General features: G+C 33.9%; 1 protein-coding gene across 2 annotated transcripts in view; it reads left to right on the top strand.

The window, feature by feature from the left end:
• SLAIN2 (SLAIN motif family member 2) overlaps positions 1–16,072 on the top strand; it is a 72,200-nt gene that overhangs the window by 36,561 nt on the left and 19,567 nt on the right. For both annotated transcript variants that reach the window (XM_042936436.1, XM_042936437.1), the window contains exons 3-6: positions 1,750–1,914; positions 3,612–3,773; positions 7,013–7,372; positions 7,805–7,942. In XM_042936436.1, the coding sequence (XP_042792370.1) occupies positions 1,750–1,914; positions 3,612–3,773; positions 7,013–7,372; positions 7,805–7,942 (825 nt within the window). The remainder of the gene's footprint in view (positions 1–1,749; positions 1,915–3,611; positions 3,774–7,012; positions 7,373–7,804; positions 7,943–16,072) is intronic.

The following is a 16,072-nucleotide window of genomic DNA, read 5'->3' as shown; positions in this document are numbered from 1 at the left end:
GGCATCTTATCTCTTGGGGAATACGGACAAAACTACACTGTCCAACTTACTACATCATCAAACTAAACAGAAAAACAATGAAAAACTTATGTTCTTCCACCCCAAACCATTTATCTGCCCAGTAGGCAAACCAGAAACTTCAGTCACCTTATTTTTTTTTTTCTTTTGTAATCCTTCTAGTTTTTAATATCTATCCTTCTTTTTTGTATTTGTCACCTCTACTGCCTAGTTCAGTCTCATCTATTCAACATAAAAATGTCCATCAATTTTCTTCTGAAACTGATTGGATCATATATCACCTTTGCTCAGAATTCACTGATAGTGAATAACGTTCATTCTCCTGAGCACAGTTTCCAGGACTTCCACGACCTGGCCCAGCTATGTATTCCTGTTTTGTCCCTCACGCATCTGCTTTACCTTTCTACAGCACTCATTCTTATTCCCTGAACCTAATATACATTTTCAAGACCCTGCTTTTGTTCCTGTGATAAACACAGATGGAAGCACATGCTTTCCCCATTCTCAGTGGCCTGTCAGATTGCCGCTCATCCTCTCAGGACTGCTCCAATGCCCCTTTCCAAAAAGCTGTGCCTAGTTTTTCTCATTTGTTATGAATTATCCTGTCTCATCATTCCACAGCCCTTTGCACCTTTATGATAGTGCTCATTTCATTTTGCCCTGAAATCATTGTTTTTTTTCCTGCCTGCACTACTTGGTTGTAAGCCCCTTGAGAAATAGTACGATGTCACATTTGTCTGTATGTTCTACACATTGCTTTGCCAATGGTCAGAAATACTGAGTTAAGCTATGGATTTTAGAAGAGTGTAGAAGAAAGAAATACTATTTTAAGTAGTAATTTTTCTCTATGTATGTACTTGATATCTTAGTTCTACTTTTGTACTGTTTCTATAATCTTACATGCATAGCACATTTTTTCTTCCTTTTTTTGGGCCAGAAGACTGAGGGAAAGGGAGGGAGGCTTTTTTCTTTTTAAAAAGAGAATTCTCACGTTTGACCTTAACCTGGCCTAAGTAGTCAATATTGCTTTACTTTTACAAAAATCCAAACTTTGGAAAGGCTGTTTTTAAAACTCACTATTTCATACTTTTTTCTACCCTTTTCTTTCCAGTAAATGTTTGTTATAGAAAAATGAAAAAACACAGGGGCTCCTGGGTGGTTCAGTCAATTAAGCACCCGACTTTGGCTCAGGAGATGATCTCAGGTCCCTGAGTTCAAGCCCCACATCGGGCTCTCTGCTGTCTGTGCAGAGCCTGCTTTGGATCCTCTGTCTCCCCTCACTCTCTGTCCCTCCCCTGCGCTCTCTCTCTCGCTTGCTCTCTTTTCTCTCTCTCTCCAAAAAATAAATAAACATTTTTTTAAAAATGAGAAGACACAAATATACTTTTTCATTCATTTTATTTTTTAAGACCATTCAGAGTTAATACAGTTGGAACAAACTTCCCGACAAGATAGAAGTAAATTAATTTAATGGCTAATAATTTGTTGAGAAGATATTCTTCCTATGGTATTATTTTTGATGTTTGGTGTGGCTACTGTTTTATTTGCACAGTGCAATTTAAGATAATGGAACTATTTTGTTGGGATTATTAATGTGTATTTTCTCTTGCTACTCTAAGAATGTTTCTGTATTTAAATTGAGATAGTGACTTAATAAATTTCCCAGTAGGAAAAAATTTTGAATGAAGTGTTAACCTTTTCTGTTGATTTCTCCGCTTCTCATTAACACAGCTCTCAAGAGGCAGAATTTATATAACAATCCTTTCAATTCCATGAGTTACACAAGTCCTTATAGTCCAAGTGCAAGTAGCCCATACAGCAGTGGTTTCAATTCTCCATCTTCAACCCCAGTGCGACCTCCTATAGTCAAACAGCTAATACTTCCTGGAAATTCAGGTAAGGAGAATTTGAAATGGAATAATTAAGGTATAGTTTTTAACTTACTGCCCTACCTCAGAAAATAACTCAGTCATCCATAGTTCAAGTTCTTGTGCTTATGAGACTTTTAAGTGGTTAAAGAAAATATCAGTGAGGAGCTATTTAGCACCTGGTACTGATAAACCAGGGTACATCTGTAAAGTTTTCTTTAGCATGTACTTGAAAGTTTTTAGATCTGGCTTGATTAGAGTAACAAGCTTGATTCTTTTAACTAATAGATGCTTTCTTTTACTGAATAGATTGATTGGGCTATAAAAGCTAAAAATAAAAGCTCTTATTAAACCACTTAAGCTTTATTTAATAAGCTTTGATATTACACTCAAATAATAGTATAAGCTATATGTGTATGTGCCAAAAGAGTGGAGTCCAAAATGATATGGGAAGGTAGACTGCTGTAAAGTGGGGAAAGAATGTTTTGCTGTGGTTCTGTGACTGAAATAGTTACTCTGTAGCTTACTGTTCTTTAGGATTCACTGTTAACTCTTATTGTTGCTGTTGTTACAGCTAATTATTGTAGCTTCCTTAAAAATTAAGGTTATTGTTAACCACCTCAAATTTTTGACTCCCTAGTCTAATAACTTCTCGCCCCTGCTGTTAGCTTTGTGCATAAGTTGTTACTTGCTATTTATGTCACCCATGACTGTCATACTAAAAAGTTTAATCTGCTATATTTGTTTAACAAGAATTTTATTTGGGCACTATTTGAACCTGACCTTGTAGTACTTCTCCTATCATATGTACTATGTTCTTCTTGATAATATAAACATCAACTATTTTGCTCTTAATATGCCTTTCACGTGGGAGCTGACTTCTATGGTAAAGAATTCTGGGAAACAAATGTTTCAAATAAGTCTGTATTAGATACATTAGTGACAGTGTTAGGATTTTATTCTTCACTAGGAGTTGATGATCGGATGAAAGGATTTCCTTAGAAACAAGTTAGACTCTTGGATATGTATATCCTTTATTCTTCTGACCTGCCTTCTATCCCCCTTTTTGCTTTCAGCAATGAAATACTTTATCTCATTATTTCCTCTGTTGCATGTTTGTGCTTCACTCCTACACTTCAGAGAACTCCTTGGATCCCTATTACTAGTTTGACAAAGAATTTTGTAAACATGGCATAACGTAGGAAAAATGACCCTAGTGTTCTTTTTTTGGTTTGTTCCTAAATCTCTAAGGAATTTTGATTTTCCTCAAATTATAGTTTTCTTGCTTAGGAAAAGTAGAAGCTTTTATTCAGGGAAAAAGATGATGGTATTGGCTAAGACTGTGAATTTGGGAGGAGAAAACACATTATAAATTCATTTGTTTATGAGGTGTTTCATTGGCTGTCTTGTAAAAGTTGGAATCCTCTAACATTTATTGAACACCACCTACTTACCAGGCACCGTGGTGAAAGCTTAATTGTTTCATAAGAGAATAGATAAGTTATGATTGAAATGAAAATGTGATTTGCTTTTATGCCATAACATATGACATAGCCCTCTTTATTCTTAATAAAGTCAATTTTTATTTTCAATATTTGGGAATTTCGTGAACAGAAAAGACAGAATAATGGTGAACTGAATCAAATAATTAATATCAAGTTATTACAACAGATGCTTATTCAGTTTTTGTTATACCAAAGTTCAAATCTTTTTTTTTTTTTTAAGGTAATTTGAAAAGTTCATCAGACAGAAATCCTCCACTCAGTCCTCAATCCTCTATAGACAGTGAGTTAAGTGCTTCAGAATTAGATGAAGATTCAATTGGATCCAATTATAAGCTAAATGATGTAACTGATGTACAGATTCTAGCTCGGATGCAAGAAGAAAGTAAGTATTTTAAGTGTTCAAGTTGAGTCTAGTTCAGGTGTAATTTTGTTGTGGATATTTAATAGATCTTAAGGTGTTGTGGGATAGTAATGTATGAGTAGAAATGTTAAATTTTAGAGGCTTATTCAACATACAGACTTGCTTGTTCATTAACTTGTTTTCAGAGTGCATTTTATGTAAAACAGTTTGCTGTGTGAGGAGCAAAGAAAGGCAGGTAATGACTAGTAACCATGCCCTGCATGTTACTCTGCGCTGGAACTTGCGAGAGTAGTTATTACTCTGTTACACTGTGTTTTCTTAGTAGACCATTGTTTCTCAACCTTTTTTCCATTATTACCCCTTCCCAACCATCTTTTTAGACTTTCTTTCCTTTTTTTGCCTATCACCTCACCATGAAATTTTAATACCACAGATATACCCTGCATCTCTTTATGTACTGTGAGGATCACAAATTAGTATGGTATCTGGGTTTTTTTCATACCCCAAGAGCCAATTTTCTCCCTATGGGGGCAGATATCACCACTCTTGGAATATGTGGTATAGACTACAGGAAAAAAAAAAAAAAAAAAAAAAAGACCTTTATGGGAAAATTGAAATTATGACATTAAATGAGGTGAGCATGCAATATTGCTTTACAGAATGGTCTTTGCAACTTTTTAGGTCACAGATACCTTTGAGAATCCAATAAAAATTATATCCCCTGTCATCCCCAAAGTATACATATGCACAAAATTTGTCATACTGTTTCAAAGGTTTGTGGATGTTCTGGCTCTCTTTGTAAAATGGTGGTGATAGTATTATTCTTGCCTATACTTTTTTTAAAAAATATTTTAATTTGTACTTTTCACATTTGTGCGTAAAATATTTGAAAAAAAACATTTTAGCACATAAAACAAGTACATAAAGAGGAATGAAAACAGTAAGTGAAAATAATCAGGCTAAAAACAGTATCATCCTCAGGAGATCATAAAAGGATTCTCAACCAGAAGAAACAGGAAAATTTGAATATGGAAGTATCCTCACCTAACTATACTGATAATGGTACATATTTTTAAAAGGCTTTTAGAGAGGATGGAAATGTTTTATTAGATATTCAGTAGAGTACTATGGTTTGCCTATACATTTTATCGTAAGATACCACAAGCTTAACTGTGAAGTAAGCAATCTCTCTAAAGTGACCCGTTCAGTCTTTACAATGAAAAGATTCTTGAAGCACACGTTTCAGTCTTGACAATCAGCTGAGGGTAATGGAGCATCAAAATAATTTAGTTTAAAAACTTTCTGTTTTAGGCCCTTTTATGTAACTATATGGTAGGTTTTATTAAGCTATAACATTTATTAAGAAACTGCAGAATGTTATTCTGAATCATTTCCCATTTTCCAACAGCTTCGCATAGAAAAGTAGAAAGACTTGGTTCTTGCTTTACTTATCTTTAGCTCACGGAACTAACAATATGGTACCCTTTTCTTCTGTAATTTTGTGTAACTCCTCATTGAGACTGTGGTTATTGTCAGCTAGTAAGGAGCTATTGTCAGCTAGTCAGGGATGTGAAAGGAGAATAGAGTGCTTCCTCACTATAACTTAGAGTAAATTCTCTCAGTTCTTTGAACTGTGACTTTTCAGACCCCAGTATTTTGTTAGAAACTCAACCAGCTTTTTGCTGTCATTTTTATATTGTGTTTTGGTAACAAGTAAAAGAAATTCTAGCCTTGCTTTAATAATTCTTTTTAAGCCATCCACATGCACAGATAGGGTCTTTTTCTAGTGAATAAAAAAAAAAAAAAAGATGCTAAAAATGTCTGCCTCCTCGAAAATGCCAGTTTTTTTTTTAAGAAAATGATTTTTGTTTTAAAACATTGTTTCTTTAATTTTGTTTGTTTTTAACAGAGATGTAGAATTACAGATTTTGGCTGTTTCCTGGTTAAGCCCTCTTATTTCTAATAGGAGAAATACACAATCCCTTGGTGATTGTTGCTTCCTTAGGATCCCCCTAGTACTGCAGGGCCTACTTTGGGATCTGTGTTTTTCTTTGCTAAAACAGTGCTATTCACTGATCTGTTGTCTTTTGTTAGGTGACTTTAGTACTGTGCTGTAACGAGACACTATCTTGTTTGTTACTAGAGTGATTCCGAAACTTGAGTGAAGGGTTAGACAGGCCCCAGGAATCCGTAGTTTTATAGATACCCTGCTATGATTCTCACCCATTACTTTGGGGACCATATCGATAGCACTATCTGTGTATGAGCATATTTTTTAAATTTTTTAATGTTTATTTTTGAGAGAGAGAGCACAAGTGGGGAAGAGGCAGAGAGAGAGGGAGACACAGAATCTGAAGCAGGCTTCAGGCTCTGAGCTGTCAGCACAGAGCCTGACGCAGGTTTCAAACCCACGAACTGTGAGATCATGACCTGAGCCGAAGTCGGGTGCTTAACCAACTGAGCCACACAGGCGCCCCAGTAGTAGAGAATTTTTAAACTAGATTGTCAGTAGTTGGCAGGACTTGATCAAAATATTGGCCTAAATTCTGTACTTTTCTTGAATAGTAATTTTATTCTTAATTGAATATATACCAACATTTGTTTTTGTTCTAGAAGTTTTTATACTTTTTGAAGGGCCTAAGTTTGCTTGGATGTTTTTGGAGGTGTCAAGATACATAGGGGACTCCTTTGAAAATTTTTACTTGATAGCTTAGAATTTAAGTTTGTTTTACTGATGAAGTCTCTTGGGTCATGAAGGAACTAAAATTTCATTTATGCCCAAGTATTGAATTCCTGAGGATGGGAAAGAAATTTCCTTCATCAATAAATCAATTCCAAGAATTCAGTATCCAGGGAGTTTATTTATACACTGGTGTATTCTTCACATTGGTTGAACAATAATTGTTTTCCCTCAGTGTTTTTGAAATGTTGATCTCAAATTTGGATTTTTGTCTTTAGGAGTAGAAATATTTTTAAATTTATGGTTCTACCTCTAGCACAGATTTCAGAATCATGAAGAAAAATTGGATTGGGCAAAGGTTTATAGAATTTCATTCAATTCAAAAATAATCTTTTAAAATATTTTAGCATCATTATATGGGAGGATGTCTAAGATGATTCAAGTGGAAAGGGAGTTTTCCTTTACACTTTATACCCTATTGGAATTTCTCAATGATATTCTTTTGCTTTTAAGCCTCAAGAATATATAAATGTTTAAAAATGTAACTAAAGAAATGAAATAACACATTCATTATTGTCAGGTCTCCGGCAAGAATATGCAGCCACCACATCTCGGCGCAGTTCTGGTTCATCTTGCAATTCTACAAGACGGGGTACTTTTAGCGATCAGGAACTTGATGCGCAAAGTTTAGATGATGAAGATGACAATATGCATCATGCAGTATACCCTGCTGTTAACAGGTTTTCACCATCACCACGCAATTCACCTCGACCATCACCTAAGCAGTCACCCAGAAATTCACCTCGTTCACGATCTCCTGCTCGGGGAATAGAATATAGTAGAGTGTCCCCACAGCCTATGATTAGCCGCTTACAACAACCTCGCCTTTCACTTCAAGGTCATCCCGCGGATTTACAGACAAGCAATGTTAAAAATGAAGGTAATTAGGATGATTCTGGCAAAGCAGTTGTCCTTAATATTTCGATATGAAAGTAACACAATTTGTTACCAAGGTTTTGTATTTTAGAAAAGTAGATCAAGAATTTAGGTAGTTTACTGTTTTATTACTAGTGCATCAATACAAAACTAAAGGAGAGAGTGAATTTAATTTTACTTGATTATGTTACTACTACTCATGAAGTGGTCCGTATATAGATTTTGATTTAATTAATTTATGGCTCTTTTTAAAGGTTCTCTTCTACTGATTTCTAGGACCTGGGTTAAGTTATTTTTTATAAGACATGTACTTTCTGTTAACTCCTCTAAAATGTAGAATGCTTAAAGAATTTGATTTGTGAATGCCAGTTAATATTTTAATTCTTTATCTAAAAGAATGTTTTGATTTTTTTTTCTTTAAATTCTGTTGTCATAGAAAAACTAAGACGCAGTCTTCCAAACCTGTCCCGAACATCTAATACACAAGTTGACTCAGTGAAAAGCAGCAGAAGTGACTCAAATTTCCAAGTGCCAAATGGAGGAATACCTCGCATGCAACCTCAGGCTTCAGCCAGTAAGTATTTTTTATGTGTCAGTTATTTAAAGGAAAATGAAAATTATAGATAGTAATTTTGTGCTGAATAGCTGTTTTAAGCTATCTATACTAAAATGTAGTGATTGTCGCTTGCTATAAGATAATCATAGCTGTATTAAAATTTAAAATTTGCTCCTATAAGATACCCAATTGTATCAGTACTTGTTTCTGTATGAAACTCTAGTCTCTCCAGATTGAAAAAAAATTTTTAATGTTTATTTTTGAGAGAGACAGAGACAGAATGCGAGTGGGTTAGGAGCAGAGAGAGAGGGAGACACAGAACCCGAAGCAGGCTCCAGGCTCCAGGTCCAAGCTGTCAGCACAGAGCCAGACGCGGGGCTCAAACTCACTAACTATGAGATCATGACCTGAGCCAAAGTCAGATGCTTAACTGACTGAGCCACCCAGGATCCCCTCTCCAGAATTTTTAAATGAGCAAAGTCTACCTATTAATTATACAGATATATATTCATTAAAAACCTCGCATTCTGCAGTACTATACATTAAAAATGACAAGATTTTTGTGGGAAATGGTCCTGAAACAGACAACTTAAAACTCAAGCAACTTTCTTAGTAGAACATTTAAAAAAACAAAACAAAACAAAACCATAATGATCCTGCAAAAAATACTAGCATAATTAAAAGCATGTTAAATTTTCAATGAATAAAATAAATACAACTGGCAAATCTAGGGGAAAAAAAAGTTGAAATTGATTTGATGAAAAGAAAAGATTGAGTCTGTTGAATGAAGGAGAGACAAAGGTAACATAAACAAAGATCAGAAAGAATCATACAGAAAGAACTTCTAAAACAAAGTAGCCAACTGAGCCAAGTAGCGATGTGGGAATAGATGGATACTGTGTACTTCAGTGTACGAGGTGACTGAAAAGGAATTGAACACTTCCCAAAGAGTATTATCTATTAACTAGAGTAGATACAAACATGTAATCAAACCAATTTTAAACAAACTGTCACAGTTATTTCTATAAATTTAGAAGTGCTCAATATGCACCCCTTGTAACCCATGGCTCGCATCAGTCCTGGGGTCTGATCGACTCAGTTTCTTTGTAGCATATTACATCGCCAGTTGAGATGGTGGCCGCGACGTGTTTCTTCATTTCCTTAAAGCTATGAAGAAGCGCCACAAACACAAGGTTACTGATCATTTATGACTTGTTTATTGGGTAATACAACTTTGGAAACATTCGATTGTTTCTTAATTCCCTTGCATTCTTCCTTGGCTCTGTTGTGTTTAGCTGACTTTGTGTATTTTATGTTAAGCTGCTGTTATCTTGGTGGCTCAAAAAGACCAGGAAAAAATACATTTGAACCCAAATGACTTTTGTGATAACAATGATAAATTTCCCTTGCTTTCAGTTGTATGTGATATTATTTATATTAGAGAGACTCATATTGTGCTGTACCGTCCATGCATGATTCTGTTTAATCTTCAGAACAATTCTATGAAGTAGGTACAATTATTAACACATTTTTCAAATTATGAAATTGAACCTTTGAATAACTTAACCTACAATCATACATACATAGGTGGCAAGTTAGGATTCAAACCCATGTTGATTCTGCTCAGGAACCCAAGTCCACCTGGAGAGGTCTGTCCTATCTATGGTTTAGTACTAAGATACAAAAATATCCAGAAATATTATTTCTGGTTTTTTTTCTAAGATGAGCCATAAAATTTAAGGCACTGTGGAAAATTGTTGCCTAGAGATTTGTGTACCTCATTTATTTAGCTGGATATATGTAACAACATGTTTTTGAACCAAGTTAAATTTTAAATTTAGAATTCCAAGTCTTGCAAACTATGTAATTAAGAGTGCCATTATGGTACTCATATGGTGTACTCATAAATGGTATAGAAAGTAGGGAATCACAGAACTTTAAAAATAAAGTTATAATTTGAACTCTAAGCTATCTTGAAATGGTGAATGATAACTTTTGTGCCTTTAAATCTGTAAATTAAGTTCATTTGACCCTTGAAAATACCGTGTTTCTGAGTTTTTTCTCCCTTAGTATATTTTTGCCTGAAAGAATAAGCAATCCACAATGTTAATACAATAGGAAAGAAAATTTTATAGCACTAAGGAGATTAAATAATAAAAATCAGGCATATTATAAGCTGCACATTTACAGCCTATGCACAGATAATCCAAAACATTATTTGTACTTGTGCTTTTATGCTTAGTTTGAAATGAGTTCTGAATTTCTCAATTTTTATATGATTATATCTTCAGACATCTTCCCTGTTCTTTGTTAAAACCAGCTATATCTGTATTCTCTTTATTCCATCATTATCAGTACCAACTTTTTACTCAGGGTTATTTCCTTATGCCCTCATATATGCTCTTTATTTGAACTATTGTAGCACCTCAGAGCTGTATGGAAATGAAAAAGACTCTTGACAAAATTCTAGAAGAAAAAAGAAAAGGTTGAGAATCTATAATAAAAATGTTAATAGAGAAATATATGACCATATCTTAAATTTTGTGATAATTACTTGAGTTCTCTAGTAGAATTAGCATTGTGTAATCACCTGCCGATTCCCTAGAAATTTTTTCTGTAGGTGAATTTTTCTTTTTCCCCAGAAATTGGTAATTAAGGAAAATATAAAGAGAAATACAATGAGATTCTAATCACTAATTTACTTTTAAGTGGAAAATATGTATGCATTTGCATAGTGGTCTATCTCGGTAGTTGAAAAGTGTATAAGCAAAAGAGAAAGTAAGAGACAGTCCTTTGTATTTTCAATTGTATATACTTGTTTATTTTTATATTTGTAGCTATAGTGAAGCTTATTTGCAATTAAAATGCCACAAACATTTATTTTAGGGTAAAATCACACTAGTCACAAAAAAAGTTTTGGAAAATGGTAAGTCCGGAATATTATCAAGTTTAAAACTTAATAAAGTTTATTTTATAAAAATATTTTAAGCCTTTTGTTTAAGTTAACATGTTTTACTTCGTAATGTATTATCTGTTTTCTTAAAATTTTACATGTATCTTTGATCCATAGAAATGTATGTATGTAACTGTTCTTTTAATTACTATGTGTGTGTGTATATATGTGTGTGTGTGTGTGTGTATATATATATATATATATATATATATATATACACACACACACACACACATATATATACTGTTTTTATGATAGCCTTTTTATTTTGATATAGAATTATATATAAATATAATAGTAAGTTTTATCTATTTTATACATGAATTAGTATTCTTTATTTTTTGTATAAACCAGTTAGTATAATAGATGTTGCATTTTGTTTTCTTTTAAGTATTTATTTTTCAAGCCCTTAAGTGGTAAAGCTTTGGTTCTTACTTGCTGGTCTGCATGAACCTAACTTTGCAAGGTTGCTATTACTTCCACCTTCGGGACCACTTCTTTTGCCTTGTACTATGCCAATCACTGTTTTTTATATGCTTATTTGCTGTGGCTGCATTATTGTGGATGCTGGCATTCAAAAATAAATATTATGAGAGTTCTAATATATTTTCATTTTTATAGCTGTTACCAATTTCTGACTTTTATATTTGGAAAATGTGAGTAACTTAAAAAGTTTAAGAAAACCAGAGCATTGCAGAGGTCATGGATATATGCCATTTTCTCTGTTTCTCCAGTTAAAGGAAAGATTGTTTGTCAGGGACAGTTTTTCAGAAGACTAGTGCCTTCTTTCTAAGACTACTAGAGGTTCAGTAGAAAATTTAGTTTTCAGAAAGCTATAGGAATATTGGTTCAGAAATAAGAGGAGGGAGAAAAACCCGAGACAATCTGCTTGTTTAAAAAAATTAAAATAATACTCAGACTCTGGTTAGTATTTTTAAATGTTTACTTTCACATGTATTATCTCATTTGAACTTCACAAAAGCCCATTTCTTATTTTTTATAGAGAGGAAGCAGAGATACGTATATATTACATGTGCAATGGCATATAACTAGAAAAGTGCAAAACTACTCCCTCCTTCCAACTCCTCTCTGAGTTTCCTGATTTCCTCCTAATATTTGTTTGCATTACATCATGCTGACCTAACTGCAAATTCTTGGATGACTCTATTGGAGCATAATTGAATTATAAATACTTTGTAGTATTTAGAATTACTTAATTGTAGAATTACTACAAAAGAGTAAGATAACCCAGTGTAATATTTATCCACTTACTTACATTTAGTCAAATAGAGGAATAATTTTGCATGGGATACAGAGTATTCCCGCAGAGAAGAGACGTATGGTCAGTATTTTACTCTGGACTTTTCATTGAAGGGGGTGCGGTATCCAGGGTAGTTATCAGCTTATGCATAACCAGACTTTCTGAGGCCCATGGGGAAGGAATCCTCATCCAGATACTGTTTAGAACCAAACACTGAAAGATTCTGCTTGAATTTTACATAATTATGAAACATAAATTCAAAGAAATAAGTCATGAATAACCTGTGTAATGGGCTAATATAAGAATGAGTGACATATTTGTAGACTTTTTTTTAATAATAAGGAACATAATGATGAGTCAGTTATATAATAACAAAGAGGTTTTACAAATGTAGTTTTTCTGGCACGTCTGTAAATTTTGATTGAATACATCTGGGATGGGTACCTGGAATCTATTTTTTTAGAAGTGTCTCACCTGACTCTAGGGCATACTCAAGTTTGAGAACCACTAGATTAGAAGGATCTAGAATGCTTAGTTAAGATCTCTGGGTTTTATCCACTCGTGTTCCTTAGTCATTCAACAGGTATTTGTTGGGTGTATATTATGTTCTAAGCTCTGAGGTTATAAATATAAATGAGACAGCACGTGCCCTTCAGTAGCAGGAAGTGATTGGCAGGAACTTCTGTGGGAACAGAACAAAGGCATTAAACTCAGCAGTGTAAAGAGGTTTTCAGGAAAGATATTGAAGCTATCTCTCAGCTAGCTCAGGAAGAGCTTATGAGACCGCATGAAGAAAAGAAAGATAGGTTTACCCGACAGTACGATTGGTAATGAAGTCTTAAGAATAGCATCCTGATTATAGTGGTTTTGTAGGACTGAAGTGTAGGATGCAAGATGGTTAGTAGATGCAGTGATGTAGGATGGGAGAGATACCTACCAGGGACAGATTGGGAGGTTTTTAATAAGGAATTTGGATTTCATCCTGTAAGTGTAGAGAGCCATGATAGGCTTTTAATCAAGGTTACTACTTCTTAGAAAATCCATTCTGGTAGCAATGTGAAGAATGGATTGAAGTGGAGGAGAGACTAGAAACATTTAGAAGCCTGTTTATTGCATAAACCTGGCAAGAAATGAGTATCTGAACAAAGGCAGTGGTGCAGGAGGTGATAGGATCTGGATGAACTTTAAAAAATGAAGTAGAAGAGATGTAACTTGGTAACACTGAGAAGATGAGAGGTGGGGAGTAAGAGGATTGAAGGGTTACTCTAAGAATTTGTAAGCAATAAAAGTTTCAAAACAAACTGTCATTGCAGGGTTAGGGGGAACAGGGGTCATTTTACTTAGCAGTAATTAACATCTTTTATAGTGACTTATGTTTATTTAGTATTTCATACTTGGAGATTATTTTTAGCATCTCCCCATGTGACAAAATTATGTTCAATAATAATTAAATAGAATGAGTTATAATAATAATGGCTGGGGGAAATGCAGGCAATGAAAATATTCTTTTATTGAACTTTATAACTGTTAGTAAATAAATCATAATGTCAGCATTATAATTGAAAAAAAGATAATGGGTTAGTATTTTTTAATCATTTCTAAAGGAAAGTATGTTTTTATGTATTAGTCTTTCACAGTAATGAATATTACAGGTTTAGTTTCTATAAATTTGTCAATAACTGATCTTTGTCAGAATTGATCTTGCATATTGAAGCTCAAAGCAACACTACAGTCAGATTTATCAATTTATCATCACTCATTTTGACTGAAGAATAGTCTTCAATTTTTAAACCTGGGAAGGTTCCCCTCCCCTCACCAGGCAACTGTTATACAAATAGGGAAATATGCAACATAATGATAAGCATGGCAGAATTTCATAAAATTCCATTTTATAATACATTTCAGAAATTGTCCTCTTGTCTGTGTCTTAGTTCCTTTGGGGATCAAATCTAATGCCTTCACAGTTGAAATATCTTAAATAATACCCAGTCACATACAATGACAATATTGAAGTAACTCATATTCTGTTTCACTGACTTTATAATCACTGTACCATCATTGTTTATTTCTAATCTGTCTAAATATAGGAATGTATTATTGTACCACAGGGAGTTGAAGGCACATTCTGTGCTAAGTGAACTTGATTTCAAATCTCTATGAACTTTTTGAAAGAAACATGTAGTTGAATCCACCTGTTTTAAAGAAGACTATATAATTGGGAGTTCTAATTATTTTTCATGTGAAATGCAATATATATTAAAACATAAGTATTAAAATATGTTCATTTAAATCTTACATATATGCTATTAAAAGGCAACAGTAACTGCAGCAAGTGTTTATAACTTAGGCCAACAAACTGTTTTCTTCAGGGAGGAGCATTTTATTACTGACATTGATTATTAATCCTGGGACATGATGATAATAAAAAAAACAGATCAAGCTGGGATATTTTTGTTGTTGTTGTTCTGAATTCCTCACAGACCATTCACTCACTCACTGCCTACACTGGAGTGGGGGGTGGGACAGCACTTTCACTGTCCTTCCCTCGATGCACATGCACAAAGTGGAGACCCAAAAAGCCACTGTTCTCTTTCAAAAATAGGGTGATGAAGGTCTGAATTAAATGTGTAGGAGACAGTAGAGATGTAAAGGAAGAGATCTACAGAACTGCATGGATGACTAAATGGAAATAAAGTAAGAAAACTTGGAGCTAGAATGACTCGGAAAATGGTGGTGTATGTTTAACACAAATACAGAGGTTTTTGGAACTGGTCAGTGGAGGAAGACTTTAACCTAAATCATGGTAGCATGAGAGAATGATATTTTTACTGTAGCATCTTTACTTTTCGCGGTGGAGTCTTGCTGATTGGAATTATATAAATATTAAGAGAGAAACCAAGGAAACCATAAGAATTTTTAAACAGCTAACACACTGAATTCTATTATTTTAGAAGGATTTGGAGACTTTCAATTTAACTACTACACTTTGTCATTTAAAAATAATTTTGTCTTTAGAAGACTGATCAAGTTAAGATTGATAATTCAGATAAAAATTTGGTTTTCTTATTTAAGGGTAATACAAGGCTATGTAGTATCTTAGGAAAATCACTCATTTCCTTCTGTCAGATTTGTATCAGACAAATTGAGAGTACACTGCCTGATTCCATTTGCAATCTTATTCTTCAAATTCCCATTGGATAGTTTTCATGTTGTGACCCATGAAACTTGAGGGATAAATAAAGTTCATTGGAGTTATCATAGCTATTAATTTAAGTATGACCTTTCCAAAACAAATTATAGATTCTATTTGATGTTAAGCCCTCATTTAAAAAATTTCAGTTGTTGATAGGTATTGTGGATTGCCAGCGTAAATACAGTCGGTGACCTTTTGCCCTTATTTATTCCAATCCTAGTGGCCTACTTCCTGTTCCTGGGCACACTCTTACCTCAGGTACTCTACCATTGCTTTTCCTTCTATCTGCAATGCTTCCCCCAGATATCTATATGGCTTGCTTCCTGCCTTCCTTCAGATCTTTGAGCAAATGTCATCTCAGGGAACTCTTTCCTGATCACCCTATTTATGATCACGACTTATATCTCCCATTTCCTCTCTGCCTTCCCTACTTAGTTTTCTCTTTAGCAGCTATCACTATATGACTGTTTGACTCTTTATTTATTATTTATTTCTCCTTTCCTTTCAGAATGTTCCATGAAAGTAGGAATTTTGTCTTTCTAGTTGGCTATTAAATGAATCTATTGTACCTAAAACAGTACCAGAAATAAACTAGATAATTAAATATTTGAAGGAATGAAAAACAGCAGTGAATGAATGAGTAAATGAATGACCCTATGAATGATTGAAAGGATATATGAATAAATATGTAAGAATATTCAATGATGACGGCATCCTGTATTTCTGTGGGGTAGATATGAG

The sequence above is a fragment of the Panthera leo genome, chromosome B1 (assembly GCF_018350215.1).
Source record: "Panthera leo isolate Ple1 chromosome B1, P.leo_Ple1_pat1.1, whole genome shotgun sequence".
Classification (NCBI taxonomy): Eukaryota; Metazoa; Chordata; class Mammalia; order Carnivora; family Felidae; genus Panthera; species Panthera leo.
The sequence above is the reverse complement of the archived record's forward strand: the minus strand, read 5'-3'. Positions and strand labels throughout refer to the sequence as shown.